At 41.8% G+C, this 17,960-nt stretch overlaps 1 protein-coding gene across 4 annotated transcripts in view; it reads right to left on the bottom strand.

Annotated features, from left to right (window-relative positions):
- Positions 1-17,960, bottom strand: part of NSMF (NMDA receptor synaptonuclear signaling and neuronal migration factor) — a 134,755-nt gene that overhangs the window by 33,175 nt on the left and 83,620 nt on the right. For 3 of the 4 annotated variants that reach the window (XM_073558331.1, XM_073558330.1, XM_073558332.1), the window contains exons 3-4: positions 10,070-10,561; positions 9,280-9,355 (exon numbers count right to left, since the gene is read on the bottom strand). In XM_073558331.1, the coding sequence (XP_073414432.1) occupies positions 9,280-9,355; positions 10,070-10,529 (536 nt within the window). In that variant the 5' untranslated portion in view covers positions 10,530-10,561. Of the gene's footprint in view, positions 1-3,391; positions 3,461-8,422; positions 8,429-9,279; positions 9,356-10,069; positions 10,562-17,960 lie in introns of all 4 variants that reach the window. The other variant, XM_073558333.1, reaches the window with a different exon arrangement.

The following is a 17,960-nucleotide window of genomic DNA, read 5'->3' as shown; positions in this document are numbered from 1 at the left end:
CCAAATGAGGAGGTTAGAGATAAAAGGTGAGTAGCAGATGGGGGGAAGGGGAAGAGCAATGGGGATGTTGAAATCACCCATGATGAGGGTAGGGATGTCACAGGAGAGAAAATGTGGAAGCCAAGTGGCAAAATGATCCAGGAACTGATGGGAGGGGCCGGGAGGACGATACACCACCGCCACTCGCATGGAGAAGGGGGTGTAGAGTCTGACGGCATGGACCTCAAAAGAAGGGAAGACAAGTGAGGGTACTTGAGGGATAACCTGAAAGGTACATTTTGGTGATAGGAGCAGACCAACGCCTCCACCAGCTCTATTGTCTGATCTTGGGGTATGAGAAAAGTGAAGCCCCCCGTATGAAAGAGCAGCAGCAGCGGTAGTGTCTGACTGCTGGATCCAGGTTTCAGTAAGAGCCAGGAGGTTAAGAGAATTAGAAAGGAAAAAGTCAGGAATGAAGGAGAGTTTGTTACACACTGAGCGAGAATTCCAAAGTGCACAATTAAGAGAGACAGATGGCATGCAGCGAATATTAATAAGATTAGAGGGGTTTCTGAGTGTAGCAGTCGGGAGGTTTGACTTTCTATAACATGGGGGACCAGGGTTGGGAGCAATGTCTCCTGCGACTAGGAGAAGGAGGATAGAAAGAGTGAGCAGATGGTTAAGTGATTTGTGAGAGCGTCTCTGATGTTGAATGGTGGGACTGACTGGATCTGTGCAGTTTAACAACGTGAAAAGAGCATGAGTGCTATACATAGGAGAGGAAAGAAGCGAGGGGCCAATGTGGATGGTGTAGAGAGTTAATGCCAGGGCGGTTGATGTGTGTGAATGCAGCGGCCAGGATTAAAATTACACAAATGCATATGGTATATATTTGTTGTCCTCCAAATGTACAGGGAGTAGATGTATATAAATGTCTTACCTGTCTCCTGCCCTGTCTAACTGCCATGTTATAACTGCCAGTACTTTGATACATGTACTTTGATTACATGTGCATAAATGCCTTCCCCAAGCTATGTCTAAATATATAAGAGGCTAAGGACTGTGTTTTTTTTGTGCTCTCTCTCTTCTCGTTAATCAATCACACTAAATTGAGACACCAGGACCCAATAAAATGTTGTGGTCAAATAAACACATGTCCAGCACTACATGGATCATAAAGCACTTTGAAAAGTTTCTTGACCTCACAACATAAGGGGACAAGCAGAGTAAGTTGAAAAAAAACTTTAAAACAAAAGGAACTAAACCTAGTAGAGTAAGACCTCTACAAGACCACTTCATTATGAAGACCACCTCTAATTCAGCCGATATGGCCAGTGCCTCCATATACACTCACTGGCCACTTTATTAGGTACACCATGCTAGTAACGTGTTGGACCCCCTTTTGCCTTCAGAACTGCCTCAATTCTTCGTGGCAGAGATTCAACAAGGTGCTGGAAGCATTCCTCAGAGATTTTGGACCATATTGACATGATGGCATCACACAGTTGGCGCAGATTTGTCGGCTGCACATCCCTGATGCGAATCTCCCGTTCCACCACATCCCAAAGATGCTCTATTGGATTGAGATCTGGTGACTGAGGAGGCCATTTGAGTACAGTGAACTCATTGTCATGTTCAAGAAACCAATCTGAGATGATTCGAGCTTTATGACATGGCGCATTATCCTGCTGAAAGTAGCCATCAGATGTTGAGTACATTGTGGTCATAAAGGGATGGACATGGTCAGCAACAATACTCAGGTAGGCTGTGGCGTTGCAACGATGCTCAATTGGTACCAAGGGGCCCAAAGAGTGCCAAGAAAAAATTCCCCACACCATGACACCACCACCACCAGCCTGAACCGTTGATACAAGGCAGGATGGATCCATGCTTTCATGTTGTTTACGCCAAATTCTGACCCTACCATTCGAATGTCGCAGCAGAAATCGAGACTCATCAGACCAGGCAACATTTTTCCAATCTTCTACTGTCCAATTTCGATGAGCTTGTGCAAATTGTAGCCTCAGTTTCCTGTTCTTAGCTGAGAGGAGTGGTACCCAGTGTGGTCTTCTGCTGCTGTAGCCCATCTGCCTCAAAGTTCGACGCACTGTGCGTTCAGAGATGCTCTTCTGCCTACCTTGGTTGTAACGGGTGGCAATTTGAGTCACTGTTGCCTTTCTATCAGCTCGAACCAGTCTGCCCATTCTCCTCTGACCTCTGGCATCAACAAGGCATTTCCGGCCACAGAACTGCCGCTCACTGGATTTTTTTTCTTTTTCGGACCATTCTCTGTAAACCCTAGAGATGGTTGTGCGTGAAAATCCCAGTAGATCAGCAGTTTCTGAAATACTCAGACCAGCCCTTCTGGCACCAACAATCATGCCACGTTCAAAGGCACTCAAATCACCTTTCTTCCCCATACTGATGCTCGGTTTGAACTGCAGGAGATTGTCTTGACCATGTCTACATGCCTAAATGCACTGAGTTGCCGCCATGTGATTGGCTGATTAGAAATTAAGTCTTAACACACAGTTGGACAGGTGTACCTAATAAAGTGGCCAGTGAGTGTATAATCCGTATTAGCCATCTACTTTGAGAAGAGAACTTTTCAATGCAATTTTTGGTGGTCATCTCTTAGAAGTTGTACTGTATGGGACTAAGTCCCAGCATGGAGTGACACACCACTGTCATGTCACTAACACACAAAGTTTAATATGTTACTCTGTAAAAGAACACAAAGTAACACTTCACATCTTTCTACAGGAAGCAGCAACGTGACGCCTTGTCGTGGAGGATGCGGAGCCAGGCAGCTGCCATGTAGAAGGCTCTCCTACACTGACACATGGCAGCACGGTGATTAGGGCTCCGCGCCGTGGGTGTCCTAAATGGATGCATTTACATGTTATTATTCTCAGGGAAACAGCAGGGAGATTTTCCACTTGATCACTCTCTTTGAATACACGGAGAGGAATGACAGGAAGATGTACCGATTCTGTAATGCGAAGGCACTTGGCAAATTTGTATTTACGGGGGAAACTGTTCTAAAGTTAGTAATGGAAATTAAAAGGGGGGCAGGTAACCAATTGAATTTTTCTATCATGCCAGATGAAATAAAAATGATGAATATTCTTCTGCATTTTTGTAGGGATAATGCACATTTCAATTTTTAATAAGCTGATGGAATGAAGACGCTCAAGTGTCATAATACTATTCTACCAGCAGGGGGCACTGTTGCATTTGGAGCATAGAGTAATCTAGCTTCTATGGTACCAAGCTTGCAAAAATAAGGAGCAAATGGAGATCTCAAGTACATGATTAATATCCATATTCTTCCTTCATCTGATGAACCAGGGGAAAAAAATTATGCACAGATCTGGAAGGTGTAGGCATGCACAATAGGATCGGACCCTACCTCTGTATAAGAGCCGCAGAGTCATTTTCTCGCTTCCGTCTTTTCCTCTCGGCATAGCCCCGGAAGGCCCTGAGAAACCGGTTTATATCAATAACTAAACCGAAAAGCCAAAACAGTAGCACACACCATGTCTGGTGAGGTAACAAACCACAAAAAACAGACAGGACAGAGGCAAAAGCAATGCTTCTGACCACACACAGGCGGAGACGGGATGGAGACAACATACACCTGGGATCACAGCCAGACCAAAATCCACGGGGACCATATTTATAGATAACTAGAATACAGAGTGAAATCCTTCTGATCTGTAATAGATCACCCAAATATCTGTAAAACTTCTTATAACAAAAAGGTTTCAAAACTCGGGCCTTGCTATCCCCCCTATAATGACAGTGGATTGTCTGCATTGGTGTTTTGCATTATGCAGCTATGCTTCTTGAATGAATATGTATATATTGCAAAATTAAAATATAAAAAGCTACTCCCTATGTTTAAGGGGGCACATGGCAGTGTTGTTTTCGGATATGGGATTTCCAAGTACGGCACTACATTTTACATTTTTATACTCATGCTCAATTACTAAAATAGGATAACAAATTACATTTCCTATTCATCATTGCACAGTAACTACTATTATAGTACCCCTATGTACAATAATAAAACTACTATAATACTACCACCTATGTACAAGAATATAACTATTATAATACTGCCACCTATGTACAAGAATATAACTACTATAATACTGCCCCTATGTCCAAGACTATAACTACTATAATACTGCCCCTATGTCCAAGACTATAACTACTATAACACTGCTCCCCCAAGTACAAGAATGTAACGACTATAGTACTAAGTATTGCTTCAATAAATAATGGATTTGAAAAGGAACAAAGAGCTGGATTACTCCTTGCTCGATTACTATAATACTGCTCCTATGTTCAAGAGCATAACTACGATAATACTGCCCCCTATGTACAAGAATATAATTACTATAATAATGCCCCCTATGTACAAGAATATAACTACTATAATACTGCCCCCTATATACAAGAATATAACTACTATAATACTGCTCCCTATGTACAAGCATATAACTACTATAATAGTGCCCCCTATGTACAAGCATATAACTACTATAATAGTGCCCCTTATGTAAAAGCATATAACTACTATAATAGTGCCCCCCATGTAAAAGCATATAACTACTATAATACTGCCCCCCGTGTACAAGAATAGAACTGCTACAGTTTTTTTTCTCATTAATGTACACTCTTGCACCCCATTTCTTGTACGGGGGCCCCAATCTTGACCAAAAAACCCCCAGAAATGTAGACATTTTTCAAATTTATTAAAAATGAAAAATTTAAATATCATATGGTCATAAGTATTCAGACTAGTGTTGAGCGATACCATCTGATATCGTGAAGTATCGGATCGGATTGGATCGGACCGATACCCAAAAAGTACATACCGTATGAATGTTGTATATATGTAGTAAGTATGTATGTTGTATGAATGTAGTATACATGTAGTATGTATGTATTATGTAGTATGTTGTATGAATGTAGTATGTATGTAGTATGTATGGTTTTGGGTTTTTTTTTACATTCAACACATTAGCCGGATGATGGGACTACTACTGTTCCATCATTGGCTAATGTGTCAATCACTGTCATTGTAGCAGGCATAGCCCGATGGGACTTGTAGTCCCATCGGACGATGCCTGCACACACGCAACCCCCGGCAGGCCCGCACAGACCCCCGGCAGGCCCGCACAGACCCCCGGCAGGCCCGTACAGACCCCTGGCAGGCCCGCACAGACCCCGGCAGGCCCGTACAGACCCCCGGCAGGCCCGTACAGACCCCCGGCAGGCCCACACAGACCCCCGGCAGGCCCGTACAGACCCCCGGCAGGCCCGTACAGACCCCCGGCAGCCGCACAGACCCCCGGCAGGCCCGCACGGACCCCCGGCAGGCCCGCACGGACCCCCGGCAGCCCGCACAGACCCCCGGCAGGCCCGTACAGACCCCCGGCAGGCCCGCACAGACCGCGCATCATGATGACATCATTTCAGCAGCCAATCACAGCCATGCCATTAGTTAACATGGCTAGCACAACTGGCTGATAGCATTATGGGAACTTCCGATTCTGGTATTCGATATTGTAAAAATATCGGTACTCGTTATTGGAATTCCGATGCCGCGAATATCGGCCGATACCTGATATTTGCGGTATCGGAATGCTCAACACTAATTCAGACCCTTTGCTCAGACACTCATATTTAAGTTACATGCTGTCCATTTCCTTGTGATCCTCCTTGAGATGGTTCTACTCCTTCATTGGAATCCAGCTGTGTTTAATTTAACTGATAGGACTTGATTTGTAAAGGCACACACCTGTTTATATAAGACCTCACAGTTCACTGTGCATGTCAGACCAAATGAAAATCATGAGGTCAAAGGAACTGTCCAAGGAGCTCAGAGACAGAATTGTGCAAGGCACACATCTGGCCAAGGTTACAAAAGAATTTCTGCAGTACTCAATGTTCCTAAGAGCACAGTCCTTAAATGGAAGAAGTTTGGGACCACCAGAAGTCTTCCTAGACCTGGTCGACCAGCCAAACTGAGCAATCGTGGGAGAAGAGCCTTGGTGAGAGAGGTAAAGAAGAACCCCAAGATCACTGTGGCTGAGCTCCACAGATGCAGTAGAGAGATGGGAGAAAGTTCCACAAAGTAAACTATCACTGCAGCCCTCAACTAGTCGTGCCTTTAAGGCAGAGTGGCCCAACAGAAGCCTCTCCTCAGTGCAAGACATATGAAAGCCCGCACAGAGTTTGCTAAAAAGAAAAACACATGAAGAACTCCCACACTATTAGAAATCAGACTGTAACGGGAGTTAGTGGACAATATTCCGCACTGCCGACAGAATGGAGACATATATCCCAGTATGGTACAGTAAGGTGGTGGTTTATTTCAACGCGTTTCAAAGTGGTTTTTCCTGAAGAAGTTATATACTTCGAAACGCATTGAAATAAATCACCACCTTATTGTACCATCCTGGGATATGCATCTCCATTCTGTCGGCAGCGCGGAATATTGTCCGCTAACTCCCGTTACAGTCTGATGTCTGATGGTCACTTGTTGACCCGTAGATCCTCTGCAGCTGATTTTCCACAGTGTATGCATCTTTAACAGATTGAACAGGTCAGTTTAATCTGCGCGCTACTAAACTAACTGTATTTCTCGGATAAGACCTTATTTGCAATGATTTCTCCCACAGTTTCTTGGTTAGACTGTGAGAAATAAGATTCTCTGGTCTGATGAGACGAAGCTAGAACTTTTTTGGTGATAATTTTAAGCGGTATGTGTGGAGAAAACCAAGCACTGCTCATCACCTGCCCAATACAATCCCAACAGTGAAACATGGTGGTGGCAGCATTATGCTATGGGGGTATTTTTCAGCTGCAGGGACAGGACGACTGGTTGCAACTGAAGGAAACATAAATGCGGCCAAGTATAGAGATATCCTGGATGAAAACCTCTTCCAGAGTGTTCTGGACCTCAGACTTGGCTGAAGGTTCATCTTCCAACAAGACAATGACCCTAAGTACCCCGAAACACAGTGTCTGCAAATGGAGATTCTGGCTTGGCTTTTATCCTAAGTCATGTAAGAAGGCTCGTTAAAGGGTCAACATTGACTTTTAGGATTGCTACCTCCAATAGGTGGCACTAGAGTTCTAGTCCTCTTCCTCTCTGAAGAGACAATTTGCATAATTAGCATATTTCCCAGAGGAGAATTGCGGCTTTAAGTCTCCTCACCTCGACATGCTTAGCATGTCATTCTCCGCAAGGAGAAATGATACTTCTTGGATATCGGTCAGACGCCTCTCTCACAGCCAAGCCAGATCTCCCACTTTGCACTGATGAGGGGCAGTACCCCGAAACACAGTGTCTGCAAATGGAGATTCTGGCTTGGCTTTTATCCTAAGTCATGTAAGAAGGCTCGTTAAAGGGTCAACATTGACTTTTAGGATTGCTACCTCCAATAGGTGGCACTAGAGTTCTAGTCCTCTTCCTCTCTGAAGAGACAATTTGCATAATTAGCAATGACCCTAAGCACACGGCTAAAATGACAAAGGAGTGGCTTCAGAACAACTCTGTGACTATTCTTGACTGGCCCAGCCAGAGCCCTGACCTAAACCCAATTGAGCATCTCTGTAGAGACCTGAAAATGGCTGTCCACCAATGTTCACCATCCAACCTGAAGGAACTGGAGAGGATCTGCAAGGAAGAATGGCAGAGGATCCCCAAATCCAGGTGTGAAAAACTTGTTGTATCATTCCCAAGAAGACTCATGGCTGTACTAGCTCAAAAGGGTGCTTCTACTCAATACTGAGCAAAGGGTCTGAATACTTATGACCATGGGATATTTCAGTTTTTCTTTTTTAATAAATTTGCAAAACTTTCTATATTTCTGGGGGTTTTTTTCAGTCAAGATCGGGTGCAGAGTGTACATTAATGAGAAAAAAACAAACTTTTTTGAATTTACCAAATGACTGCAATGAAACAGAGTGACAAATTTAAAGGGGTCTGAATACTTTCTGTACCCACTGTACATATATACATACACACACAATATAATACGCCACCCCATGTACGAGAATAGAACTGCTATAATACTGCCTCCATGTACAGTAATATACTATAGCACTGTATAAGCAGAATGCAACTTACAAGAGTTTTGTTTTTTTTAAATGACTCTGAAATGTGTTTGCTCCGGGTGACACTATCATTTTGTTTGTACTTGTTTGTACTGATAAATCCCATTGATTTCTGTTGTGACTATTTTTTGAATGTAACAGCCAAGTTCATCAATGTGGCACAAGAGTCAATACAAACACAGCATGCAATTCCACAATAAACCAAAGGTGCATGCATGGCGCAGCTACATGGATGGATGCAATATTCTGTCTATCGGTATGGGTTTACGAGACACACAATGTGCAAGTGTATTCAGTGGATACTTACGAGATACTGATCATAGCAACCAGATGGGAGGGGAGAGAAAAAAAAGTCAAATTTAGGTATAATTATCAACAATAATGTATGTATGACTATGGAGTGAATTATTTATATGGGTATGATAAAACATGGGCAGCCAGTTCCCCGTCCTAATACTATAATGATGGCCTAGTATATAATACTACATATAGTGCAGTAACATATGGGATGCTTAGATTTCCATAGTTATATGATCAGCTTTCCATAAGTTGATCATATACGTGCATTACTTTTTTGTTTTGGAGAAATTACTAAAACTTTTTTCCCCAGAGGTTTCCTGGGTAGAAGCAATTTTCCATTTTGCTCTTTGCTGTGTGCAGCCGATGAGCGGTTTACTGGTATAATGAGAGAAAATCTCCCGTTTGCTGACTGTCCTAAGAGATTCTATTTTGTGAAAGCTGCTAAAGTAGAAAGCCTCAGGATATTAATCTTTGTCGGGTAGCGTTGGTGGAAGGTGCAGCACGCCAGAGATGCTGACGTGGGCAGGTTTATCTACAGTACCAGGTTAGTCTCATTCTGTCAGCATCCATAGATCACCACATGAAATAAATCTCTGTGTCAGCTCACTGGTCCAGACACAGGTGTATCTTAAAAAAGCCTGCAGCAGCTGACAGCGGCCAAGGGCAAACTTCGCAAAGTCAAAGTGATCGCTGTGATTTTTTTTGTAAGCGCACTGTGAGTCGTCCGAGGAGTGAGCATTGCTCTTTGCTCACGGACATCACAGATAGTTTACATGTATGAATGAACTTTTTTCCTTTGTATGCTAGAAAAAAGTTAAAAAAAAAGTCTGGAGCTAGAAAAATGTAAAACTAATGATTACTCACGCTTGCATAGTTGTGGTGGCAGTCTGAAAGGTGAAAAGATTTTCCTTAGGGAACCAGGTCCGAACAGGAACATCATCTACCGAAATGTAGAAAAAGTAGATTGTAGCATAAAATGATTTATTTAGTTCAGAGGTTCCACAGTATCAGCGAGTCTATGGTATTCTGTCAGCTAGACAATGTGAAGTGTGGCACCCAGGGATGTAGCCATAGAGACGTAGTAGTCACTTCGAGGTCATGGTACCTGATATGTCCCAAATGCCCCTTTGCCACAGTCGAGAGTCACCAATGGCACAGAGCTGGGAGCCCCATTGCTGATTTTGCATTTAGGTGCCGGAGCTTCACATTTAAATAATTGTACAGCAGTGGCATATTACTATACAGGTATAAGATTTTCCTAACGCCACCCCCCACCCCCCAAGTATTAAAAAAAACTAAGCGATTGAAAAAGTGAAGTGAAACTTTTTGACTACTTTGCTCTTTTATGCCGAGTAGATAATATCAGCCGGAGAGGAAATCATGAGAGAAACCACCACCTCCAGCATAACTTTTAATAAGGTAGGAAAGGCCTCATTGTAGCCACGATCTAATACGGAGTGCAATAAATAACACATTATACTGCTTGGATATGAACTCTGGGGCATGAAAACATTTAGTAACTCTTTGCTTAATAGTAGTTCACCTATGCTGGCATGTGGACTACTTCTTCACTTTTCTTGGGGTAAGATGGGCAGCAATGAGAGGTCCAGGCCACCTATTTTCTGTGTTTTTAGCACAAAGCCCTGACACTCACCAGATACTTTATCGATGCTGTACATGCGTTCTAGATTTTTCTTGCGCCATCCAGACTCATTGGCTTGATGTTGCTCTAGATCAAATGAGTGCTGTGCTGGCACGGTGAGATTGGCACAATTTTGGCACTCTTTGGAGTTCTGTCGACTTCCTGACCAACTTTTACAAGGCCTTGTGATGTTGTGAGCGCTGCCTGAGTTTTGCAAGGGATGATGATGATGATGATGATGATGGGAGTGATGGTGATGATGCTTTTTGTCCTGCCCGGTCTTCATCACCACCAGCTCCATGCTGTCACTCTCGTGGTCAGACAACATTGGCCTTTCTCCAGAGATGGTATAAACTAGAGGCTTTGGTCCTTCACTGGTCAACTTCTCCTCTCGTTCCTCAGAAAAACTTCTTTCCAACTTGCTGTCCGAGATGGAAGAAAGACGACGTTTGTTCTGAGAAGCTTGGAGCATTTCTGGAGAATCTTCCTGGATGAGGAGATGGTCTACGGTAACCGAGAAGACAAAGAACAATAACGACTGGGCTACAGATGTTTGGAAAAACTGCAATTTGGGTTAGATGGTCATAAACTATTACATTTCAATACTTGTACATTTCCTACACAACTGGGCAAAGCAGTGAATAAAACTATCCTGCCAAGCCCAGTATTGTATTGAGTACAGGTATAGATTGGTAAACTAGCCACATGCATGAGGCTTCTATTCCTGTCCAAACCACTGCGTGGATTTCTACGTCTCTGTCGTGCCAAGGTCAGATGCTCCAGGCAATACAATACCAATCTCTCAAGTTCAGGCAAGGCTGAAAAGGCAGAATTAAATGTGCGCCATGTAGCGGTATTTAAAACTGAAGCTCGGCTAATTAAAACTTGTCTACGAATAATTAAAGCCGGCTTAGGCACAATGTTCTGTTCGCAGCTCTCAAAGCTCCACATGCACCGCATCTCGAGAGGGAAAGACAATTTCTAATATAGAATAAGTCATGGGAAACACTGCTAAAAGCTGGGATTTTTACTTAGATTGAATTAAAGACTGGATAGACTGGACGAATGTTATATGATGGAGAAAATATTAGATTATAACAGCAGCCTGATCTGGGATATTGTGTTCAGGGAGATAGGGAATAGGTTAGAGGCCGGCAACCTTATTATAGAAGGACGTGATTGGGTTTGCATTGCCTACAAAGGTTGGAGAAATTGACTTTATTTGAAGAACAATAAGGATCTGGAGGAGTGACTGTAGATTTGACACTTCAGGGTGGAGAAAGCAAGACAATGACACTGGCCAGCTTTATTCAGTGTTATAGTATATATTTTAATAAGCATGATTCATTTGCTCTTTATTGGCATCTCTCCTAAGCTCCAGATAAAATACATGATATGTTTCCTGCTGACTCCACCTGAAGGTGACAGTAACTCATCCAAGTTTAGCGCCAACATGATCACTACAGATAATATCCTGCCTTTGTGTAAATTTGGCCTCAGAGGGACTGCTTCCCCTTGTTTCTTCAGACAAATGCCTTTTTCCTGGCATAACAGATCATGTACATAGGTGCCAAGAGAGACAAATATACTAAAAGCTCACAGCGTTAGACGTTATTGTAAAATGACAGAAGTCCTTCAAGGTCATTGTAACAATACACTTTTAAGAAAATATCTCACAGATGATGAACAGTGAAATTCATAAAACACGTTTTTTAAATACGGTAACTTCCAAAACAGGATGCAAGTGGCTGGAGAACATTTCTGCAAACTTGGGAAGGTCCGAATTTTCCACAATGCCAGGTTTAAAAAAAAGTATTTGTTTCTCACCCCCACCACTTTGTACACCGAGTCAACACTTCATACACAGTGCTCCATGGAACATAATATTGCAAGTTTGCATCCTGAGAGAACACACAGCCTTTTGTGCTCAACGCCGTACCGCGCTCAGGGCAGGAGCAAATTAACTTTTCGGAGACCTAATTACTTGTTTCAATCACTGATGTGAGCATGTTGCTGGGATGGGACCCTGCTGGGCAGTCGGATAATGAGATAAACAGATCAATGTAATTAGTTTCAATAAATGTTTTTTTTATATGCAGATGCTCCCGGTTGGAATACCAAGCACCACATGCAACAGTATGAAGTGCTTGCCAGGCAACCAGTATTACAGACTAGAACTTAACAGCTGGTGCACTTTATAGAGATGTTAAACTAAAGTCAAAATCTCCAGTGTCACCTTGAGCATTCTGGTCTCTTTTGCTCCTATAGTAAAAGTCGACAGATGAAACTGGTTAGATATTTGTTTAGATTACAAAAAGGAAAAACGCATTCAGAGACGATGATACTGCTCCTTATAGGCAACGATAAAACTACTGTTTTACAGTTCAATGTAGACATCAATGGATATACAATAATTTTACTCCTCATCTACAAGAATAAAACTACGATAATACTGCTCGCATCTACAAGAATATAACTACTATAAAACTGCCCCTATGTACAAGAATATAACTACTATAATACTGCTCCTATGTACAAGAATATAACTACTATAATACTTCCCATATGTACAGGAATATAACTACTATAATACTGCGTCCTATGTACAGGAATATAACTACTATAATACTGCTACTATGTACAAGAATATAACTACTATAATACTGCCCCCTATGTACAAGAATGTAACTACTATAATACTGCCCCTATGTACAAGAATATAAATACTACATTACTGCCCCCTATGTAGAAGAACATAACTACTATAATACTGCTCGCAAGTACAAGAATGTAACTACTATAATACTGTCCCCTATGTACAAGAATATAACTACAATAATACTGCTCCTATGTACAAAAAAATAACTACTATAATACTGTCCTCTATGTACAAGAATATAGATACAATAATACTGCTCCTATGTACAAAAATATAACTACTATAATACTGTCCCATATGTACAAGAATATAACTACTATAATACTGCCCCTATAATTTTACTCCTCATCTACAAGAATAAAACTACGATAATACTGCTCGCATCTACAAGAATATAACTACTATAATACTGATCCTATGTACAAGAATATAAATACTACATTACTGCCCCCTATGTACAAGAATATAACTACTATAATACTGCTCGCATCTACAAGAATATAACTACTATAAAACTGCCCCTATGTACAAGAATATAACTACTATAATACTGCTCCTATGTACAAGAATATAACTACTATAATACTTCCCATATGTACAGGAATATAACTACTATAATACTGCGTCCTATGTACAGGAATATAACTACTATAATACTGCTACTATGTACAAGAATATAACTACTATAATACTGCCCCCTATGTACAAGAATGTAACTACTATAATACTGCCCCTATGTACAAGAATATAAATACTACATTACTGCCCCCTATGTAGAAGAACATAACTACTATAATACTGCTCGCAAGTACAAGAATGTAACTACTATAATACTGTCCCCTATGTACAAGAATATAACTACAATAATACTGCTCCTATGTACAAAAAAATAACTACTATAATACTGTCCTCTATGTACAAGAATATAGATACAATAATACTGCTCCTATGTACAAAAATATAACTACTATAATACTGTCCCATATGTACAAGAATATAACTACTATAATACTGCCCCTATAATTTTACTCCTCATCTACAAGAATAAAACTACGATAATACTGCTCGCATCTACAAGAATATAACTACTATAATACTGATCCTATGTACAAGAATATAACTACTAAAATACTGCCCCCTATGTACAAGAATATAAATACTACATTACTGCCCCCTATGTACAAGAATATAACTACTATAATACTGCCTCCTATGTACAAGAATATAACTACTATAATACTGTCCCCTATGTAGAAGAATATAACTACAATAATACTGCTCCTATGTACAAAAATATAACTACTATAAAACTGTCCCATATGTACAAGAATATAACTACTATAATACTGCCCCTATCTACAAGAATATAACTACTTTAATAATGCCTCCTATGTACAAGAATATAACTGCTATAATACTGCTCCTATGTACAAGAATATAACTACTATAATACTGCCTTCTATGTACAAGAATATAACTACTATAATGCTGCCTCCTATGTACAAGAATATAACTACTAAAATACTGCCCTCTGTGTACAAGAATATAACTACTATAATACTGCCCCTATGTACAAGAATATAAATACTACATTACTGCCCCCTATGTACAAGAATATAACTACTATAATACTGCCTCCTATGTACAAGAATATAACTAGTATAATACTGCTTGCAAGTATAAGAATATAACTACTATAATACTGCTCTTATGTACAAAAATATAACTACTATAATACTGTCCCCTACAGTCATATGTTAAAGTTTGGGCACCCCTATTAATGTTAACCTTTTTTCTTTATAACAATTTTGGTTTTTGCAACAGCTATTTCAGTTTCATATATCTAACAACTGATGGACTCAGTTATATTTCTGGATTCAAATGAGGTTTATTGTACTAACAGAAAATGTGCAATCTGCATTTAAACAAAATTTGACCAGTGCAAAAGTATGGGCACCCTTATCACTCCTAACTACTTTTTATTGACTTCCCGAAGCACTAAATTGGTTTTGTAACCTCATTGAGCTTTGAACTTCATAGCCAGGTGTATCAAATCATGAGAAAAGGTATTTAAGGTGGCCACTTGCAAGTAGTTCTCCTATTTGATTCTCCTATGAAGAGTGGCATCATGGGCTCCTCAAAACAACTCTCAAATGATCTGAAAACAAAGATTATTCAACATAGCTTTTCAGGGGAAGGATACAAAAAGTTGTCTCAGAGATTTAACCTGTCAGTTTCCACTGTGAGGAACAAAGTAAGGAAATGGAAGAACACAGGTACAGTTCTTGTTAAGCCCAGAAGTGGCAGGCCAAGAAAAATATCAGAACGGCAGAGAAGAAGAATGGTGAGAACAGTCAAGGACAATCCACAGACCACCTCCAAAGACCTGCAGCATCATCTTGCTGCAGATGGTGTCACTGTGCATCGGTCAACATTACAGCGCACTTTGCACAAGGAGAAGCTGTATGGGAGAGTGATGCGAAAGAAGCCGTTTCTGCAAGCATGCCACAAACAGAGTCGCCTGAGGTATGCAAAAGCACATTTGGACAAGCCAGTTACATTTTGGAAGAAGGTCCTGCGGACTGATGAAACAAAGATTGAGTTGTTTGGTCATACAAAAAGGCGTTATGCATGGAGGCTAAAAAACACAGCATTCCAAGAAAAACACTTGCTACCCACAGTAAAATTTGGTGGAGGTTCCATCATGCTTTGGGGCTGTGTGGCCAATGCTGGCACCGGGAATCTTGTTAAAGTTGAGGGTCGCATGGATTCAACTCAGTATCAGCAGATTCTTGACAAAATTGTGCAAGAATCAGTGACGAAGTTGAAGTTACGCAGGGGATGGATATTTCAGCAAGACAATGATCCAAAACACCGCTCCAAATCTACTCAGGCATTCATGCAGAGGAACAATTACAATGTTCTGGAATGGCCATCCCAGTCCCCAGACCTGAATATCATTGAACATCTGTGGGATGATTTGAAGCGGGCTGTCCATGCTTGGCGACCATCAAACTTAACTGAACTGGAATTGTTTTGTAAACAGGAATGGTCACAAATACCTTCATCCAGGATCCAGGAACTCATTAATAGCTACAGGAAGCGACTAGAGGCTGTTATTTTTGCAAAAGGAGGATCTACGAAATATTAATGTCACTTTTATGTTGAGGTGCCCATACTTTTGCATCGGTCAAATTTTGTTAAAATGCAGATTGCACATTTTCTGTTAGTACAATAAACCTCATTTGAATCCAGAAATATAACTGAGTCCATCAGTTATTAGATATATGAAACTCAAATAGCTGTTGCAAAAACCAAAATTGTTATAAAGAAAAAAGGTTAACATTAATAGGGGTGCCCAAACTTTAATATATGACTGTATATACAAGAATATAAAAACTATAATACTGCCTCCTATGTACAAAAATATAACTACTACAATACTGTCCCCTATGTACAAGAATATAACTACTAGAATACTGTCCCCTATGTACAAGAATATAACATCAGAGACAGTTTTGGTCAACAACCCCCAGAGCCCTTCCCCCTGACTTCTCAGCCCTCCACCTTCAAAACCAACTTCTCCACCATTACAGAAGATCGACTCTCCACTCTACTCTCAAGATCACATCTCACCACCTGTGCACTCGACCCGATCCCATCCCACTTCATACCAAACCTCACCACAGTCTTCATCCCAACCCTAACCCATCTCTTCAACCTATCACTAACAACTGGTGTTTTCCCCTCAAGCTTTAAACATGCCTCCATCACACCTATCCTCAAAAAGCCCTCTCTTGACCCATCCTCTGTATCTAGCTATCGCCCTATATCACTTCTCCCCTACGCCTCCAAGCTACTGGAACAACACGTCTACCTTGAACTGTCCTCCCATCTCTCTTCTTGCTCCCTCTTCGACCGCTTACAATCTGGCTTCTGGTCACACCACTCCACTGAAACTGCCCTTACTAAGGTCACCAATGACCTCTTAACCGCCAAGAGCAAGCGACACTACTCTGTCCTCCTCCTCCTGGACCTGTCGGCTGCCTTTGACACAGTGGACCATTCCCTATTATTACAGACCCTCTCATCCCTCGGCATCACAGACTTGGCCCTATCCTGGATCTCATCATACCTAACAGACCGGACATTCAGCGTCTCCCACTCACACACCACCTCCTCACCTCGCCCCCTATCTGTCGGAGTCCCACAAGGTTCAGTCCTTGGGCCCCTGCTGTTCTCTATTTACACCTTTGGCCTGGGACAGCTCATAGAATCTCATGGCTTTCAGTATCATCTCTACGCTGATGACACACAGATCTACATCTCTGGACCAGATATCACCTCCCTACTAACCAGAATCCCTCAATGTCTGTCCACTATTTCATCCTTCTTCTCCGCTAGATTTCTGAAAGTCAACATGGACAAAACAGAATTCATCATCTTTCCCCCATCTCACGTGGCCCCCCCCACGAACCTATCAATTACAGTAAATGACTGCCCACTCTCCCCAGTCCCACAAGCTCGCTGTCTCGGAGTAATCCTTGACGCTGATCTCTCCTTCAAACCACATATCCAAGCCCATTCCACTTCCTGCCGACTTTAACTCAAAAATATTTCACGAATCCGTTCATTCCTCACCCAAGAATCTGCAAAAACCCTAGTCCATGCCCTCATCATCTCTCGCCTTGACTACTGCAACCTCCTGCTCTGTGGCCTCCCCTCAAACACTCTCGCACCCCTCCAATCTATTCTAAACTCTGCTGCCCGACTAATCCACTTGTCCCCCCGCTATTCCCCAGCTTCTCCCCTCTGTCAATCCCTTCACTGGCTCCCAATTGCCCAGAGACTCCATTACAAAACCCTAACCATGACATACAAAGCCATCCACAACCTGTCTCCTCCATACATCTGTGACCTCGTCTCCCGGTATTTTCCCGCACGCAACCTCCGATCCTCACAAGATCTACTTCTCTACTCCCCTCTTATCTCCTCTTCCCACAATCGCATACAAGATTTCTCTCGCGCATCACCCCTACTCTGGAACTCTCTACCACAACATATCAGACTCTCACCTACCATTGAAACCTTCAAAAAGAGCCTGAAGACCCACCTCTTCCGACAAGCCTACAACCTGCAGTAACCACCGATCGACCAAACCGCTGCACGACCAGCTCTACCCTCGCCTACTGTATTATCACCCATCCCTTGTAGATTGTGAGCCCTCGCGGGCAGGGTCCTCTC

The sequence above is a fragment of the Dendrobates tinctorius genome, unplaced genomic scaffold (assembly GCF_039654945.1).
Source record: "Dendrobates tinctorius isolate UK_male_01 unplaced genomic scaffold, ASM3965494v1 ptg000013l, whole genome shotgun sequence".
NCBI classification, from domain to species: Eukaryota; Metazoa; Chordata; class Amphibia; order Anura; family Dendrobatidae; genus Dendrobates; species Dendrobates tinctorius.
This window is presented reverse-complemented; position numbering and strand designations above follow the sequence as displayed.